The 20392-nt window shown below is 27.1% G+C and overlaps 4 protein-coding genes across 6 annotated transcripts in view; 2 read left to right on the top strand and 2 right to left on the bottom strand.

Moving 5' to 3' along the window:
• Nucleotides 1-415: 415 nt before the first annotated feature.
• LOC106791828 (RNA-binding protein 45-like) lies at nt 416-1150 on the bottom strand. The gene is made up of 2 exons (XM_014757776.1): nt 848-1150; nt 416-642 (listed from the first exon to the last, which is right to left on the bottom strand). Exons 1-2 carry the CDS (start codon nt 1041-1043, stop codon nt 491-493), a joined length of 348 nt encoding a protein of 115 aa, XP_014613262.1. The 5' UTR covers nt 1044-1150; the 3' UTR covers nt 416-490.
• Nucleotides 1151-2730: 1580 nt separating this feature from the next.
• LOC106791836 (peroxisomal biogenesis factor 3) lies at nt 2731-5565 on the top strand. Of its 2 annotated transcripts, XM_014757788.1 has the most exons (3): nt 2731-2771; nt 3047-3248; nt 3553-5565. In XM_014757788.1, the coding sequence occupies exon 3, from the start codon at nt 3871-3873 to the stop codon at nt 4999-5001; it is 1131 nt and encodes a 376-aa protein (XP_014613274.1). In that variant the 5' UTR covers nt 2731-2771; nt 3047-3248; nt 3553-3870; the 3' UTR covers nt 5002-5565. The 2 variants fall into 2 exon arrangements, with proteins under 2 accessions (XP_014613274.1, XP_014613275.1); XM_014757789.1 differs by lacking the exon at nt 2731-2771 and having other exon boundaries at nt 3030-3248.
• Nucleotides 5566-5630: 65 nt separating this feature from the next.
• On the top strand, nt 5631-9468 carry LOC106791837. Its single transcript, XM_014757790.1, has 3 exons — nt 5631-5717; nt 8453-8780; nt 8943-9468. The coding sequence occupies exons 2-3, from the start codon at nt 8468-8470 to the stop codon at nt 9245-9247; spliced, it is 618 nt and encodes a 205-aa protein (XP_014613276.1). The 5' UTR covers nt 5631-5717; nt 8453-8467; the 3' UTR covers nt 9248-9468.
• Nucleotides 9469-14050: 4582 nt separating this feature from the next.
• LOC106791829 overlaps nt 14051-20392 on the bottom strand; it is a 33124-nt gene continuing 26782 nt past the window's right edge. The window contains exons 3-13 of one of the 2 annotated variants that reach the window (XM_014757778.1): nt 17631-17725; nt 17374-17503; nt 17185-17288; nt 16920-17097; nt 16590-16833; nt 16327-16501; nt 16113-16239; nt 15817-15978; nt 15643-15725; nt 15209-15247; nt 14675-14763 (exon numbers count right to left, since the gene is read on the bottom strand). In XM_014757778.1, the coding sequence (XP_014613264.1) occupies nt 15226-15247; nt 15643-15725; nt 15817-15978; nt 16113-16239; nt 16327-16501; nt 16590-16833; nt 16920-17097; nt 17185-17288; nt 17374-17503; nt 17631-17725 (1320 nt within the window). In that variant the 3' untranslated portion in view covers nt 14675-14763; nt 15209-15225. Of the gene's footprint in view, nt 14764-15208; nt 15248-15642; nt 15726-15816; nt 15979-16112; nt 16240-16326; nt 16502-16589; nt 16834-16919; nt 17098-17184; nt 17289-17373; nt 17504-17630; nt 17726-20392 lie in introns of both variants that reach the window. The other variant, XM_014757777.1, reaches the window with a different exon arrangement.

Below are 20392 nucleotides of genomic sequence, written 5' to 3'. Positions count from 1 at the left end.
TTTCTCTCACAGATCCTTGATCACGACTGTAATAATAAGGTGTAAGGACGGATAAATAAGATTTATAATAGTGGAAATACTAGAACATCCCCTTTATTTCTGAAGGTAAGAAAGTTAGTTCTATATTTGTATGTATTTATATATATATGTATATATATAAATATAAATTTATATTATGTCATGTGTAATTGGAGATAAAATTGATACTACACCGACAGAAATACAGAAGGGTATGCACTTATGTCAGATCTTTTGAATATAAACTGTTTTGCTTAAAATTAATTACATCAAAAGAGTAAAAGCAAAATTTAGAGATTTATTCATATAGATTGATATCTATTACTGATTTGGATTATATACACATTACATTCTGCAAGTTAAATAAGATGTATGCAAAATACTTTTTCATACCTTCAAAAATAAATGTTCCTATAAATGTTCCTAATCCACTTATACGCATGACCCTTTAAATGAAATTAAACAAGGAAAATCAAGTTTGAAGAAGAATATATATCTTTCTGTCATACTTTGAAGCGATCATCACTTTGATAGGTCTTCCAACCATTCCTAGCATTTTTCCATTCATTTCCTCCAACGCAAATGCAGCTTCTGACGTCTTAGAAAATTTAATATACGTAACTCCTACAAAATTGTTCATTTATATAATAATAATATTCAAATGATTGTTACATATAAAAATGAAATAAACATTTTCGTTATTTTTGCGATTATGACTTAGAAATGAAATGAAAACCTCAACACGTTTAAAAATATATTAAAAATGTGATTGACAAAGAGACGAATATTACATTTTATCGATTATTTATTCGAGTAGAATAAATATTACCTTTATTCTCGCCAGTATTTCGATCTTTAACGACCCAAATATCCTCGATTTTGCCAAACTTTTCGAAAGCTTTCCGTATGTCATCTTCTTCCAGAGATTTATGGCAAATAACAAATAAACGCGAATTGGGCGGGTCGTCGTTCTTTGTTCGCAGATCCATTTGTGAATAAAAATCTCGTTCTTTATGATCTACCATGATACAAACGAAATGGACGCCAGTATACTGGTGTACGCCTATGTATGACTACTGTACTTTACAGCGATGCCAAATGTAATGAAGAAATTGAAGCGCATGCGCAGTTGTATCTTGACGGTAGACACCTTCACATATGATTGTATCTTTATCAAAAATAATACGCAACTGATTTATTTACATGCTTTAGATAATTTTTTATAATTTTAATCAAATATTAACTAATAAAAATTGTGATATCAGTATGTATTAGTAATCAATGATTTTATCAATTTGTTAAATTTTTACATTTCATTTATATGAATATATATATGTCGGTGATCTCTATTTTCTACGTAGTAGTCCTTTTTATCTTTTGGAAAGTATCAGTTTCTTTTTAATTGCTTTTTTTATTTTCTTTAACAGTACAACCTCCTGACATACTTTTAAATTTTAAACGCGTTGACATCAAATGTCCTCTTAACTTAATAAAGTTACTTTATACTCGAATTTCAAAATTTTGTACTGCTATAAGAAGTATCATTCAGGAAGTCTGAATTAATATCTATTAAACAAGAAGTATAAAAGTGTTTGAAAATAAGTTAATGATTTATCAAAAAATTATTAACAAATAAATATATATACACACACACATATGCATTTGTTAATTGAAATTTAAAAAACATATCCCTATAATTTATATAATTCATGTCCAAATGTTTATACGTGTGTATAAGGATTTATACGTGTGTATGAGTTTCAATTATTTTATTTATTTTGTATAATTTCCTTAATTATACATTTTATAACTTACCAGGATCAATGGCCGAAAACTAGTACTGTATTTGTAAAAATAATATCTATGTATGTTCACCTTACTATAAATCTAATCTTTAAACTCATAATTCTTGTATTAACTCGTATTCTTCTTGTCAATCTTTCCGGTCTAGTAAGTTACATTTTTTTTAATTTCTTTTGTTTTTTGTGTACATCTTACAACTAAAATTTCCATTGTATTGAATTGATAATTATACCGGATGATGGTCGTTACATTTTTAAGTAGACTGTTTTGTCCTATAAAAGCAACGAAAAAGTCATGCTCCGATATGTTTCCGGAAGTAATACGTTAGTATGTTAGACGAAAAAGAAATATAAATAATGATAGACTACATATCTCAAGAATTGTCCTTTTTGCATTTTAAATGAACGTAAATATAGTAGTTCTACTTTCGTCTGTTTTCTTCTGTTATCTTTTGTTCTTTTCTTTTCCTTTCACTATAATTCTATCCCTTCTTCCATCAGAGTAAACAAATTTTGTTGTCACTTCTTGAAATTTTGTAGAGAAAATACAAATTTTTAATTAATATAGAATAAATTTAATATGTAATAAATAATCTTAAATATATAATATATTATATATTATATGTATACATATATTTATTTACGTATTATTACGTATTTAAAATACGTATATTATACGTAACATTATTATACGATTCGAGTCGTAATTAAGAAGTTTGAATTTCGCGCCAAACTTAATCGAACACTAAATTATCTTAAATTCACACTTTGACTAACTACAATATACGAACCAATCCATTTATGGCTATATCCGATATACTATTCCGCTTATTCTTATTAATTATTTTGTAAATTTTATATAATCATTATTTGTTTTCATTTAAATTTATTACAATTGAATTTTATAAATTTGATCTAATTGTATAAATGGGAAATTTTTAATCGGTGATAGTACGTGATTACATATTATTAATTAATAATTTAACAATAAAGCTTTCCTAAAAATATTAAACTTTTATAATTTAGTAATAAAATAGAAATAAAAAACATATATATATCTGTATATTTCTATATATTTCTATATAAATATAATAATATAAATATAATAATGTTACGTAAAAATGTTGATTACTAAATTATAGTATGTTTTATGTTTATATATCGAAGCGTCACCACATACATATATACTTATGCATGTTTATATTTTCTACCTATTGGACAACTAGATGCACGTAGAAGCGATGCGACTTGTGAAGTAATGTGAAAATTGCAAAAAGAAGAGGACAAAGGTCAAATGCTTCGAATATATTATTAATACGAGAAATAAGCAAAAGTATGAGCTTAACCGTAGATCAAAGTACGGAAGATGAAACAGCCTTGCACTTTGAAGATTTTATAGGGACTGAAAGTAAAAAACAACGATTTCAGGTTAGAATTTTCAATTCCTATTAATAATCTACGTCTAATTATTAAACCAGTCCATTTTGTTATGTGGATTGTATAGTACACCTAAAAATCTGAGCTATTATATTTTATCTCTTTGGACATAACTAAATTATATATTTAATAATTAAAAAAAGAAGTGCATTGTGTATACAATTTCAATTCTTTTTTCATTCTTAATAGGTATATATTTTTTGTGTAGATTTTTATAGAATAAAATTTATGTTGAAATCAAATATTAAATGATATTTTAAAAAAAAAAAATACATATATCTTATTTTTTTCATAGAATTTAGCAAACAATCTGACAAGCATTTGCTGGAAAATTTGTATTGACCGCTCTACTCCACGATTAGGAACCAAGATAGAAAAATGCCTTGTGAATTGCGTTGAACGCTTCACTGACACAACTTATTTCATTACGAATACATGAAATTGTATTGCTTTTAGTAAAAGTTCTGATATTGATTTAAAATAAGATAATTTTACAATTTACAAATGCAATAATTGCTAAATAGATTTGATTGATTAATTAATTAAGTCTCATTTCCAAGTGGTCGAAAGAACTATATTGTATAGACTATAATTTAAAAATTTCAATGACAGTATGTTTTCAAGAGTAAGAGAATTTTTTGGTCGCCATAAACGTAAGTTTATATATGGAGGTATTATTGTTGGAAGTTTTATTTTCTTATCGCGTTACACGCAAAGAAAAATCCGAGAATGGCAAGAGAAAGAGATTAAACTGATGTTAGAGAAAACTCGACGACGTCAGTATTTTGAAAGTACAGAAAGAACATGTAATCAGATGATCTTAAATCTTGCATCTAATTTAAGAGAATCAGTGATAAAAACTTTAGATACCACTGCTATAGTGAATAAACTCAGGAATGGTTGCAACGACAAAGTAGCATCATGGAATGAACTAAAAGTTTTAGCAATTTCAAGATCAGCTGCAATAATTTATTCTCATGTAATGTTTGTAGTACTTATCAGAATTCAGTTTAATATAATAGCTGGCCATATGTATAAAGAATCCCCAAAAGCAGCAGATAATATCAAAGAAAATGAGGAATTGCAAACAAAGTATATGTCTTTGTGTCATCATTTCATATGCGAAGGTACACAAAAATTATGTGACGTTATAAAAGAAAAGGTCATCGAAATAACAGCGTCTATATCTTTAATGGATCAATTATCATTGAGAGATTTAGAACAAATATATTGGTCCATTATGTCATCGGTAACTGCAGATAGTAGAAATCCAACAGAAAATCTTTCAACATATATGCTACCATTGCAGTGCGAAGAAGAAATGAATGAATCTTTATCGAAAATCATTTCTGCGACTTTAGATTTGTTGGAAAGTGAAGAAATACAAGAGTTTATGCAAAGTAATATTCGTAGTGGTTTTGTTTTACTAATGGATCATATATCCGAATTTTTTAACACTAAAACAAATAATGACAATATTACAAGGAATGGAGTATCAATACCAGGAACTTCGAATCGTAAAGATATGCTTTGGACAAATTCTATTTCAAAAAATTCGGATAATAATTTTGTTAATATAAATAAGATCACTATGCCTTTGGCTAAATTAATTCCAATAATAAATGAACGAATTCCAGATCAACCTAAGTCTAAAGACGCATCTAGGGTATGGCTACAACGCCTCATCTTAAATGCTGAACTTAAATTATTTGGGGCTAATATCTTTGAAGCGTTTAGTTTCTAAGATAAAATTAATTATAGAAAAGTAACTACATTTTTATAGTTATTTATGAGAATACATGTTCTCATGAAATATATATATATAAAGTGTTATAAAAAAATTTCAAATAACGTATAAGTAACAAATAATTATTCTCTCTGTTTAGTTTTATGTACGATACATCTTTAATGTATTATGTTTACTTTTTTAAATAAATGCAATTGTATAAAGTAATTAACAAACAAAAATTTAATATTTCTTTCGTGTACTGATGCATCTTATGTACAATACGTTTGTTAGCAAAAGATTCCTGCCTATAATGCGAATGTAATGTAATGTATTACAGATAAGGTTTTGCTCACGAATAGTTAGATTACGCGAGTATGCTTATTTATTATATCTACGAGTAAAAGCAATTCTGCGCATGCGTCCGAAAAAGAAATATCACAATGAGTTTACTAATCAGAATGGTCTGTGGTTAGTAGTCTTGAAGAGAAGCTCGAGCGTTGAAGTGAATTACGAATTGAATCATTGCCGCGTTTATGTGCTTTCGTATTTTCATTATAACAAATAAACGTCTAAAAATTATCCTATATCTGTAATGTGTCATTTCAATTTTCTTTATAGTAACAATTAATTAACTTTTACAGTGGTGTTCGGTTTATGTTTAACATGTTACATGACTATAATTAAGGAAATTTAAAGAAGCTAATTGGACCATACTTTCAGCACAATTTTTCGTACGTTTTCTAACAAACAATATTAATCATATATATATATACTTTTAATATTAAATATAATAATTTATTATACCTTTTTTTTAACACTGCTTTTTAATATCAATAGTAATATATGTATTACATATATACGCATGAGGATTATTTGACAAGTCCTTGACTTTAAAATGAAAGAAATTTTGTTTGTTTACCAAAATTCGCGGATTTATTTTTAATATTATTTTTTCGATGGTTTTCCTGTTTCCTTTCTAAATTATTATTATTAGTAGTATTAATATTAGTAGTGCTTTTTTTCGTAAAAAAAAGGCGCCAAAACTCAACTCCTTGTCAAGCTTTTTATTAAAAAAATTATATTCAAATATTATTTAAATGAAATTTAAAAGCAGCTTTTCTCATGCCATGAAGTTCATAAAAAATTAAACATAATTTATTTTTTCTTTATCTCTTTCTTATTTATTCATATTCTTTTTTAAATATTTTTTATTCGTTTTTGAAATATTAAAATTACCGCAAGAAAAGGTACTGCAACGCAGTGCGTTATATTGCAAAAAAAACTCTTATTATCAGTATTAGTATTAGAATTATTATTAGTATTAGTATTAGTATTAGTATTAGTATTAGTTTTAGTATTATGCTTTCTACCTTTTCATGTCACTTATTCGCAACTACTCACCCTTTTAAATTGAGGATGCTGCACGCGTGGTGTGCATGCGCGCGCGCGCGCGCATGTGTGTGGTGGGTGTGTTTTTATATATAATCTTTCATAAATACATGTAGCTCTGTAGTGGTTCAATGACCTCCAAACATATTGCTTTCTTTACAGAGGTATATATTTTTGGCAATGGTTGACTCTTAAAAGAGAGAGAGAGAGAGAGAGGAGGAGAAATTCACGTGTCGTAGTTCCTTTCATTCCTTTCTCTTTGCCCCTCTTTTCTTTTACAATAAAATTTGTTACAATATAAAGTAAAAAAGATCAAATATATTAAAAATATATTATTAAATGGATATTTAAATATATGCAAAAATTCAACAATAAAGTTAATCCGAAAATGATACCGGAATATTTTTACTAATAAAATACATAACTTAAAACATTGTTGCATTATTCAACTTGAAATAATTACTTGATTATTAATAACAAAAAATTTTATCTTGAAGCATCGCTGCTAATTTTGAAAATATAATTCTGCTCTTTTTCATATTTAAACAGTTCAATATAGCTATTTCATAAAGTAACGCTTGACATATATATTCAAGGTTCGTGATAGCACATAGAGTATGTATATGTAGCGTTACAAAATAGCACGAATAAAAGCAATAAAGCATCAGAGTCATAGTTGTGAAAGATGGATAGATAAAAATATGCCACGTGTATCTGTACAAGTAATAAGGACAATGTAAAAACACATGTTTGAGCACGTAGTTGATATGAAGTAATCATACTTAAAGATCATAAGATGTTACTTATGTTAATCAGTTAGCTATGATTGATGAGTATACTCGTCATGGAGAAGCAATAATATTTTGTTTTGTTATATTTTATTATATTGTCAATCACAAATTAACTGGTTTATATACTAATTTATTATAAGAGTATTAAAGTAATAATTACATATATACTTTTATTAGATTTGTAGTATTACGAAATAGATTGAATCTGTAATTATCGATTTAACGTAATAAACAATTTAAATAGAATATGTTTAGAAATATCTTGTTAAGATTATGACATAAAAGAGAAATTTTAATTCTATTATGTCTCCTTTCTTCCTCCCAAAGTACTTAACGAAGTCAGATAAAAAAAGGAAAAGAATATAACGTGCTAGTTGGGTTTTTTTAACAGGTCAGAGTTGACACAATTTGTAACTACACGTGGTCTGGCACGTGCGCTCTTTCTCTCTCTCTTTTTCTCTTTCTCTCTTTGATCTTAATTTCTATGAAAGTAATCTATATTTTATGATGCGACATTTAGTACATGTTATGTATCAAGCAAGACGAAGAAATTTCATAGCATTACACGTGAATAACAAATTAAGCCGAAATTGTATTTATAAATGTACATATGTGTCATAATAAATATCGTATTATTTACTTTAATACAAATTTTTAAATTTCCTAACAACAACGTATGCTGATAAATGTATCGAAAATGATATACATAGTAGTAACACTATACCTAAAGATAAAAAAGAACAAAAAGAGCTAGCTTCTTTTCTTTTTTTTTTTAAACAATACCTTTGTTTTCTCAAAGCTACGTGTATTTATATGCATATGTGTTGTATGTATGTGTATTCTTGGTTGCTGAAAGTCGCGTGCACGTGCACGCTTCACTGCCACGTGTGCTTTAGGTTGTTCCAGGAAATGAAATAAAAAGATACTTTTCTTCACGTGCTGTTAGATATGTACCTTGACTCTCTATAATCTCGCACGTGCAACGTATTAAAAATTATTTTAACTCTATAATCAAGTTTCCTATTTAATTTTAAGCTAATCCGAACGTTCTTAGAATATTTTTTTTTAAAACTGATCGATAGTTCGAGGAACCACAGGAGGATTTGATAATTAGGGCAATGAACTTTCGAATTCCTAACGCCAACTAATAATAAAAAATATTAGAAATTATATGTAATTATATATGTATTTTCTTTTTTTTTTGTAAAATTATAGACACTGTAGTATAACATATTAGAGAACCTATTTATAATCCGTACATTTTTTTCTTCTCTTTCTTTTTATAGAATTATAATTAAAAAATGGCTCCGACAGTATGCTTGCCGGAATTATCAGTTGTAAAAAGTACAGAAAACCTTTATACGTGTCGACGACAAAAGATTAGTCGCGTTATTAAAGGGAAACAACAGAGACAGAAATTAAAGCGATTAACTAACATCGTCGAGAATCCCATTGTTGAAAAATCAGTAACAACATCGTCAATGAAGAATTTTCTTTATAAAGATAATAATTGTCATGAGTCCGTTGATATAAATATTTCATCATCAAACATTTCAACGAAACTTTTTACAGAATTGAAGGAACACTGTGATGTAATATTTCCTAGATGTGAAGGTAATGAATATATAATTTATATATATTGTATATTTTTCTATTTTTATATATATATTATGCAAGATGAGTTCAAAGATCTTAGGTGATTATTAGATATTTAGATGTCCTATTAATTCTGACTCACCTTATATACTTATATAATTTTTTTTTCTATTTTATCAGGTTTATTTAGTATCGTCGTTCGTACACTGGCTCTTGTACGACGTAATCGTATTCTTCAGGAACGAGTTAATGCTTTACGTGCAGAGACACATGATTTTATTCGATCGATTTTAAACAATCCACAAAATAAATATAAACAAGAACAAGATACTATAGAAACAAATCATTGCAAAGATTCAACAGTTTCGTCTTCCACAGAAGAAATCGTTTTGAAGCCAACGTTATTACATGTCCCATCTTCGAGGAATTCTTCGCCGGATATTGTTACGTCCACGTGTCAGAGTCCTTGGGAAAATGAAGATTAATTTAATCTTCATATGAAGAATTTTACAAATATGTGTGTACATATAATATTTTATATTATCTAATGCCTATCTCTTTACTGAAGATTATCAGAATAATGAGGCTTAGGATTATTTATTTATTAATTTAATATCGAATGAAATTTTTTTTTTAACTAAAATGGATAATTACTAATACGTCTGTTATTATATCCTGTTATATTAACAGATTAAATATTTTGTTTGCAGAATTTTTTTTTATCTAATTAAAAATGTTAATATATATATAATAATAATATTACATCAAAGATTTTTTTATAGATATATTTTTCAAGTAAAAATGATATTTATTTATAATGCAAATGTAAGTGATATATGTATATATTTAAACTTATGCACCTATATTATCATCGAATCAAGAAGCAATGTAATAATATTTTATATATGTACGTGTTATTACTTAATGATTTATTAATAATTTATAATATCTAATAATAAGGGCATATACTAGTATCGAAAAGTAGTATCAAGTGAAATGTGATATTAAATTTTTTTTGTATTCATTATCTGTCAATCAAATTAAATAGAAATCTTCTATTTAATAATACACATGTTATCTTTTATAAAATAATTATAACGATATGATTCACTTTTTCTTACACTACATTCAGTTCGAATATTTTAAAAAGCTAAGCTTACAAAAATGTAAATTTTGATAGTTTATAAAAAAAGTGTGATAATAATAACATAGCTTGTTGATATATTTTGACATATTATAAACTTTAAAGTTCTACTTTTATGTATATATGCTGTTTTTTTTATAATACATCTAAAAGATTCTCAGCAATAAAAATAGAATATAATAAATAAAAAATTGTATGTTGATTATATTTTCCCATACACTCACAATCATCTCATTCTTTAAATTTCTTTTTTACATAGGATATATATGATCTGCCTATAAGATTGTTTAAATATTATTTATAAATAAATTAAAAATATATGAATTATATTCTTATATATACTTACAATAATATATATTTGGTAACAGTTGAAATAATATCTGAAAATGATTTTTAATTAATAGAATACGTCATTTAAGATATAATTTTTTCATTTGTTTTTATTAACTTGCAAAATTATCTTATTCTTCTACTCATGCACAGATAAAATATATAAATAAAAATGTAAATAAATGTTAAACATAAGTCTATGATTGAGGCATCTAATCATGCGTGTGTGAATTTCGATTTTGTTTGGATTATGCTAATTCATCATTGATTTTTTTTTTGTTTATTAACCTTCCTTTACTCGCGTGAGATATTTTAATATTTTTAATCATTTCGTAATGCTTTTATAAATATTTGTTAAATGATCGCGCAGTACTATTCAACTAATAAATTTCTTATAGTAACGTGTTTTTGATTCAAGTCTGTTAATTATTTTTTGTTAAATAGACTTGAAAAGCTGTGATATATTTCTGAAAGATATTGAAAAGGGTAAATATGTAGTTAGGCAATCAATAAATATCATAAAAATAAAAATCTGCGTTATATGTAGTATATATCTGATGCGAGTAATAAAAGGATAAATTGACTGTCTTCTGCAGCACATTATTATGGAAACATAAATACATAGCATAGTGTAAATATTTCACATAAGAACAGAGAACAAACCTACAATTAAAATAATGAATGAATGTAACAATAAAGAGTATTGTCAAATGTAAACATATATATAATTTATGATGTTTTATCATTTCGATGACTTTTTTTTCTTAACAGTAATTTAATTTGAACATGATGTTACAAGGGCAACATATAGAAAAGTACATATAGAATAGTATATATGTATATATATATAATAGTATATATACATATATATATATATATATACTATTTTACTATATATATATATATATATATATATAGTAAAAACCATAACGACTTATAAAAGATGTAAGTAAACAAACTTTATATAGTTATATCTTTGGATAGTCAACAAAAGCAACTCCCTTTACAGATGGTATTTCTGCATAATAGGGAAGCACCAAATAGATTAAATAAATTCTACATAAGGTGCTGACCTTTGTAAAATAAGTTTGTAAAATATACAAAGCATTTTTATATGAATAAAAAAAGAAAAGAGAGAAAAGAAAACAATATCACTAGAATATTCTTAATTCTTATGCGAGAGCCACATAAAATAGTATTATAATGGACAGCGTCATGCCAGTAGTTGATAAAACTATACAATATAATAATGAGAAATGATGTAAATAAATTTGGAGATAATTAGTTAATGTAAATAGAGAATAACAGAGTAACAAGTACATAATTAACAAGAACAATAAAAATCACATCTATCAACTATTGGTATTAAAGTACTGCCCTTACATATCCTACATAAAATTCTATTAAAAATACAGAACTTTACATATAATTCATTTTTCATAAAGTTAGTTCCGTTTGGTTTAAAACAAATAATATAATACATCTTACGATTATACCGACATGTGCTAAAAAAGGTATACAAGTTTTAGCACACGTGTAGACTAGAGTAACATTTTACGCAATTAATTAAAGTATATTTTTTTGGAGACAAAAGTAATATATACAATTCTGCAGTCTTTGTAACGCAAACTATGGAATACCTTGGTCTCCTATGGCAAAATACTTTATATTTAAAAACTGTACTAAAAATATTTTTGACGCGATGACTTTCACGGAAGTTTTATATTTGAAATTTGAGATTTTCAACTCCTTTTTCTCTTTTAATTTTTACTAAAAATATAGTTTACATTCAGTTTTTGTCGATTATTATTTTTTTCTTTTGTTTTTTCTCTCTCAAAAGACATTTTTAATACGTCTGTAGGTGTCTTTTTGTTTTCACATAGAATTAAATGACATCAGATCATTGAGCAGGAAGAAAACGACATCAATGTATGATTCGTACTTACAATATTCTACTTTATGTGTACGAATTATTTGTGAGAAAATAATTCTCTATTCTTAATGTTCAGGTTAAGCGAAATGTGTCACATCTTTGGTTTATTTATCTTCTTGCAGCAATACTATACAATATAATAGTCATTTATTCTTGAGTAACACGACATCCGTGTCTGTGTGTGTATTTGTAAAAGATAAAAATATGAAGTAAAAATACTACCCTGTTTGAGCATTTTACAAATAATCATCTATTTATTACACGTAATACAATAGAGTATGATTGTAAACCTTCACTATTTGATAAATATGATATGTTTCACAGGAAAACAATATCCTTTCATAAAAAGTTAGGTATATACGAATAAGTAGAAAAAGATTCATAAAGTTACATATAACTTTGCTCTTGTTCAATGCAGCAGGGTAGCATAATTCAGATAAGATGAAATATAATACAATTTAAAAGTATTTCTTAATTCTATATGATGATTTTCGATTTTTTATGAAGCAGACAGAATAACAGTTTCATTAGAAAATTCCATAAGAAAAAAAAAGAGAGAGAAAAGTATATCTTGTTGCACAGATGCACTTTTGTTTATTGCTTTTCATGACGTTAGTTGTGGAGGAAGGTAATAAGTTTCATCTTCATATTTATAAATTAAATACATTAATTAAATATAAACTGTGTCGAATTTTTTCAAGCAAGTTGTTTCGAATATTTGAAACAGTGGTTATTATAAATGATTACATCTTTTTTGTGAAATCCGTTTTGATATATCTAACTATAGATATGATGTTTATTATAAGTAAAAACATTTGCTTACTTCATGATCATCTTGCTACTTATTCGTGTCACATATTTATTCCTACCATAACTTATCATTTTCTTTATGTTTCAATTTTAAAATACATTATATTTTTTTAAGTAACAATTGTATGTGATATGATAATATATATATTTCGGGAATATATCAAAGAAAATGTTAAGATTGATAGGAAAATAATTCCTTCCTCCTCTTGAACACCGAAACGTTATATCGTTTTAATGAAATTAGATCAGCATCGATATAAAAGGAGAGAGATATATACCATTTATAAATATGTAATTTTCTATATAATCAGCATATATAAATATTAATTATTACGAAGGATTTTCAACGTTTTATATAATAATAAATGGCAAGAAATAGTGAGGGGGGAGGTGTTGCTAATATCATTTGATGGCAACAATATTTCTTTTTTACAAATCATTTCCGATTAATGCAGTCTCCAAAAGATAATTGATATAAATATCTTTTTAAATAATTAATATCATCCGTTTATATTTATTTATATTAACTATATATAGAATGCTTAATAAATATTTTATAAAAAACGTGATGAAAATAATTAAATGAAATAATAAAATATAACAGTATATACTAACAATTAAACACTATTCGAAACAATAAATATCTAAAAGAGTTATATAGACTGCAATAATTGGAAAAATTTTGCACATTTTAAAATTGTCTCTCTACGATAAGTAAAAAATAAAAATCAATAACCTGAACATCAATAATTTTACAGCCTGAAGTACACAAAGTATATTCTGCACGTTGAACAATAATATGTATCACATGGCCAAGCAACGACCAAAATTTAGTTATCTTTTTTTAAGTTGTGAATCAATTCGGTGCTATAGACACAATGAAAAAATATGTGTCTCTATATACAATGAATGAACATTATTAGCATGTGATATAAATTACTAGGACTTGTTATAAAATTTGTGATTAAGGGTAATCCAGTTTAAATATACGTCTCTTACGTAAATTAAATAATTATTTATATAATGTAAATCGGCGAAGTTTCTCTAATATGATTTATTGATTTTCTTTTGTTTTTTTTTTATTGCATATTGGAATGAACGTCGCCTATTTAGTTACATTCACCGAATTGATACATGACTCGGTAATTTGTTTAACTTATGAACTTGCACTCACTACACGACACGGTCAAATAATTCACAGACATGCTGAGAATCATTTCGTTATCATTAATACTGCGATCGTTTGTATGTTTAAGATGACACATCTCTATTACATCGTACACACGGTATGATGCCACACTACAGTTTTTATTTTTGGCTAATATTTCATTTGCTGGTGTATTTACTGGACCTTACAAACAAGGTTTCAGGTTGTGTCCTCTCATTTACTATTTAACAGAATAATATATATATGCATAGATATATTATATATTATTTATACATATAAATAAACACAGCTAGAAGTTCCAGTTGCTGTTTCTCAATTCTTTAATTAAAAAATAAAATAAAATAAAAAAAAGTAAATGCACACAACCTCCTCAATATTTTGTGAGTGTATAGAGATTCAGATATAATCAATCTAATTATCGCTATCGGCGTAATCATCACTGTCACCACTATCATAATGTTGATTTCTTGACTGGTCACGAACGATGGATGATGCCAGATTGTCATGATGAGTTTTTGACAAAAGATCTGCACCCTGAGATATAACATCAACTGGTTCGCCAACTAGAATATCGAGATTTGGCGAAAATGTATCTTCTGAAGTTGAATCGTAAGATCTGTGAAGTAAATAATTATTTTATCAGATGCAATCAAATATAACTAAAATATTATTGATTATATCATACTAAATGTAGCATTATATTCATTTCTTACGAGTGTGAAAGCAATAAATTTATAAGTTCTATTTAACATAACAATAACTCACGCATGATAAATAAATAATATATAGACAGGAACAAAAGTTCATTGTTTATAGAAGTGTTTACAAAGCGTAACGAAATATATAATACATAAATAGAAACAAAAACACAAATAAATTAAACTGTTATTTGATAATTGCATATTGCAATTGGTCATTTTAAATTGTAACAAAAGGAAATTAAAAGAACTCATGCAAATATAGAAGCAAACTATTATCTCTTTTAATCCGTTATTTTTGTATCTATGTATCAGCCAACATGCATCTTTTTACGGGTGCATGCAACTGTGGTATTTACTTACTCAGCTGTAGATGATGGTTACGTTTCATCATCACACAGCCTGCAATAAACGCATATATCGCACCAATATCATTACTATTATGATAGAAAGGAGAAAGACGTATAATACTATGTTAGATCCTTTTGATTAACAAACTATCTAAGTTGAAAGTTGTGCATGCCAGAAAGAACGAGCGAAAAATCAATGACTATGAAATTCATTTTTTTTCATAGTAGTTGCACTTAAGAAAAGCCATAATTATCTTAATGTGATAAAGTAAACTTTTTATAAATCTTTTTTTCTTTTTTTAAATAACATATGTATACATACTTCATATTCAAAAATCGTTTAATAAGAATTAAAAAATTGATAAATTGAGAATGAAAATATGACTTAATTTATATTAAAAGTTAATAATAATTGAATTATTTATGTATCAAGAACGAAGTACTTACGTTTGATCCTTTTGGTCATTACCACTCTCTTCGGCAACTAATAATTCGTATTCTTCTGCCGCAAATCGATCCCAATCGGACATCTACAAGTTGATCATAAAATTTTATTAAACATATCCACGCGCGTATGCTTTTAATCAGCCCCATAATTATATTTAAGATTATAATTATTACCTCATGACCATCTCGTGCCGAAGCAAATGGATCTCTCTGCTCGTGATCGAGATATTTTTCTAAATTAAAGAAGGTATCAAAAAAGATTGATGTCATTTTACATTTTTTTAAATCACTTAAAGAAATTTTTCCCGGCGTTGCTGGATGAATCATATCTAACATCTAAAAGAAAATAATTTATAGTTTAATACACAAATCTTAGGGGTAATTAAGAAAGTTCGTACCGTTTTTAGATTTGTCTATCATTTTTTTATATATTGTTTGAACACATTAATTAAGAACCTTTAAATAAATACCTGACAGAGGCAATCTTCGAAGGGTAGAGTCTCGAGTCCTATACCTTCCATACGATGCAACTGTTCTTCATAGAAATATTCTAACTCAAACATAGACAGATAACCATCTCCATCAAGATCCATACATCTATTTAAAATACATATAAAAGGATACATTATAATTGATGTTTCATTGAGGATTTGTAACTACGTATTTTGACAATAATTTATATACCTAAACCAATACTCGATAGCAGTTGGATGATTCTTATCTTCTTCACTGAGAAGAAACCATACAAATTCTGTGTAACTCATTTTATCTTCCGGTTGTTGTATCACACCACCACTTTTGACACCACCTCTCGTAACTGCTCCGCTAAATATCCGTTCGATCATTCGCGTAGATAATGCTGTTACATGTAACACACGTAAAACGTTTAAAGTTAACATAATTTTGTATAATACTTTATCCAATAATCTCTTAAAAATAACTCTCACCGTTATCGTTGTGTCTTGCCAGATCCATTTTATCGATGAAAAGATCATGATCGCGATCTAATTCCCAGAATTTGCAATAAATTACGTAGAAATGTTCGTAACTGAAGTATGCAGTCACCTGATTGATGTCTTCTTCGTGTTCGAGAACAGCTATTACCGCTAGAAGATTACTTCTTCGTAATTCAGCTACCGATATCTTTCCGCTCCAACTACGATTGACACAATAAAATATCCTCGCGATTACCTGTAATTAGAATAATTCATTTTTTACAAGATTTCACAATTATATATCAAAAAAGAAATTTTCAAAATAAGAGGTCAATAACAAACCGTGTGAACGTAACGTGAATGAAATTCCTTTGCTTCTTTTAAAAATGTTAATCCTGGATGCGTTTCAACAACATCCTGAACCAAAGGAATCAAATCTTCAGGTAAAATGTTATTTCTTAGTCCTCGTGTAGTGATTCTAATGAATTTGCTAGCTGCATCATGATGAGTACTCGTTATCCTATATGCAAAAAAAAAGAAGAAAACAAGATTTTTATGATAAAATATTAATTACTTAATGTTTTTATCATTCCAAACAATTTCTTACTCTTTCCAAAATTCAAGGAAAGTGTTCATCTCTACGTATTCGGTCTGATCTTTGTTAGCAGCAAGGAAAAGTGGTATCTTCCAATATAAAGGTAAATCGCAGGCCTGAAATGAATGATTTTAATGAAATAAACTTATGTATGATGAAAAATAATAATAGACATAAATATTTTCTTTAGTGAAAATAAACCTTCGTGATCAAGTGAAATTGTGCACGAGAGATACGATGACCTGGCAAACTTTGAAATGCCGTAGTAATTCTCGAAATGGTAGCCTCCAGTTGAGAAAGAGGTGTGGGTTTGCCGCCAGGGAAGTAGAATCTTCATAGAGAGAAATATAAATGTAAAAGCATAAACATCTACTGTGTATCGTCAATGATTAAAGTATCTATTGAAATTTTCTAAGAATAGTAGAAATAATAGTAGTAATAGTAGTAGTAGTATATACCGAGGTATGTGAACATTTCTGTTCGCCTTCACGTGCCTCTGTAGCGTAGTATGTGGTGGTAAATTTTTTTGCTGTGTCTTTTCCTTTACGTAACTCTGAAAAAAAATATATATATATATAAAATCAATCGATCGATGAACAAATACCGACCTGAGAAAACATCAGATTATTATATAAAGAAATAAACAAAAAAAAAAAGAGAAAGGCAAAAAAAAAAAGTATTTGTGTCAGGGTTGAGTTTTCTCTCTAATTGTAAAACCTAATTTGTTGTGTCGTGTCTTTAAAATTATATTATATTTATATATAATATTATTTATTTTTATAATACAAATGTGTATATAAAATATAATGAAATTAATGAATTTATTAAAGAATAAACTAAAATAGAAAATTTTAAAAATAGAGACATACAAGTATCTTACTTTTAAAGTTACATGACTATAATAGAGGATTGAACATAAGTAATAGATGTGTTAAGGGTTTAAAATAAGATATTGTTATATTTCTTTGTGTTGTCGATAAATCGTTTAGCTTCGAGATTCTCTGCGAAATTGACATTCCATCGTAATTATATCGACGATAAACCAAGGACGCGACTTCCTGTTACGCGAGATGCTGTAAGAAGGATCCGAAGAATTCAAAGAGGCCGACAATGCCAGTTAATGCGTTGCCGCACCTTGAGGCCCTGTGTGACCGGTTACATCATGACTCGATTCAACTATAATATAAGACTATGCACATGTATATGCATTTAAGCATACTCATAACATTTATACCTGCCATCTGAAAGTTTTCTCGTATATACATTTATGCACAAGATAATTGAAACATTTTTAAATGAGATTTAAATGTCTCTCTTATTCTCTTTTACGAATTATCTTACAAGGAAGAACTTGTTTCGTTGATCATCTGATTAACATACTGACGGGAAAGTATAGTAGGAAGGAATAATCCGCGAAAGTAAAATTAATTGAATGAAATTTATGTCAGCCAGAATGACTAATAATAAGAAACAACTTTTCATTGAAATCTTTGATGTAATAATTAAAGATATTATAATAATGTGTATTACTTAAATTAAAACACACAAATAGTAATTATTTTAAAATCTTTTTAAAAATAATGACCTTGGCACAAAATTGTTATCTTGGTTTACTACATATGTCTTTTACAAAAAGTATAATTTTTTTACTAAGGGTTCTTTCTGTAAAACAATGAGTAACAGGATATTTAAGTCTTCCGATTGAAATGTCTCAAGATAATCTTATCACAATATGATCCTACTTGTTTTATATTTTACATAAGATTATTTATGCAATCAATAATGATCTTATTTATAGGTAGCTATGTATCATAACTTCGGTTTTGGCTCATTCAGATGCCATCGATCACACTGCCAATTGATATTGCGATTTTGACTAATTTTGTAATTAGTTTTGATCTATCGAAGATAATTTTTAATTATATTAAGATGTTATAATTTTCATTAATTTGTTCTAGAATTTTTATTTTCGATTATTTTTTTTAATATAAGTTAGATCGTTTGACGATTTTTATCGAAGCATGACAAACGTCGTTACTTTCCGATTATGGTCGTGATCTTTTATGTCAGATTTGTTTCATGTTACTTTTACCTCTTTCTCTCTCTCTCTCTCTCTCTCTCTCTCTCTCTCTCTCTCTCTCTCTTTCTCTCTCTCTCACCCCTTCCCTTCTTTACACTATCGAGCAACATTAATCCTAACGCAGGATCACAATCTCACCCAGAGTGAGTCAGCATCTACCAAATATAAACAACTACAACGATGCCAAGCGAAGCAACATTCTTCTTCCTCGATCAAATTAATTAAATCGTACGGGAGCTACTACGTTCTTCGCCTTTTCTGGAAGTCACGAACCTTTTCTCTCTTTAGGAACAGGATACAAAGTGTTTCTGATAAGAAAAAAAAAAAGAGAAATAATTAAAAAAAAAAAAAAAAAGAGAAAAAAGAGAGAAAATTGTTTTAAAGGACAAAATAAGAAAACTTTTCGAATTAACTTAACGAGTTTTTTCTTCTTCGATCAATTTGAGTGAAAAACAAAAAAAAAAAGAAACAAAAAAATAATTTAAGAAAAGAAGAACATAAATTAAACCGTGGAACTTGCTCGTGATTTTTCCCTCGATGTAATTTTATCGTTGCATCATTCGTATCAACCATAAGCTAAGAAAGATCGTTTTGATTGGTAATAAGTACTGTCAGGGGACACTTTAATGTTTTATATGAATTTTTTTTTTCATAATTAACGTAATCAAGAAAATGTTCTGAAAAAAAGTAAAGCAATGAAATCTTCATTTCTGTTATTTTCTAATTTTAGTTGCCACGTTAATTTTCAACGAAACAAAATTTATACGAATTACTTGAAAACTTCGTCGAGTTCTCTGAATATTATTACTCGCCTAATTACGTCTTTCTATCTCTCGTGGGAGAGTCACTTTACAAGGCGATACTTTCACCACTCTTATACGAGTTTCTACTATTATACACCCACACGAATAATACGTCCAAACAAATATCACGAGTTTCGATCGATAATGAATTTTATTTAGTTTATTAGTTATTAAAAAAAAAATAATAATAATAATAATAATAATAATACAAAAAAAATTGGCTTCTGAGAAACAGTTCTTATCAAACAACTCGTAATAAGAACTAATATCTTATCCTTATTCATTACACACAAAACTTTAAACAAATAGTTATTTATAATGTTATTATTTATAACAA

This window comes from Polistes canadensis, unplaced genomic scaffold, assembly GCF_001313835.1.
Source record: "Polistes canadensis isolate GaletaPanama2010 unplaced genomic scaffold, ASM131383v1 scaffold_346, whole genome shotgun sequence".
Taxonomy (NCBI): domain Eukaryota; kingdom Metazoa; phylum Arthropoda; class Insecta; order Hymenoptera; family Vespidae; genus Polistes; species Polistes canadensis.
Note: the sequence above shows the minus strand (reverse complement) of the source record. Positions and strands in the feature narration are given on the sequence as shown.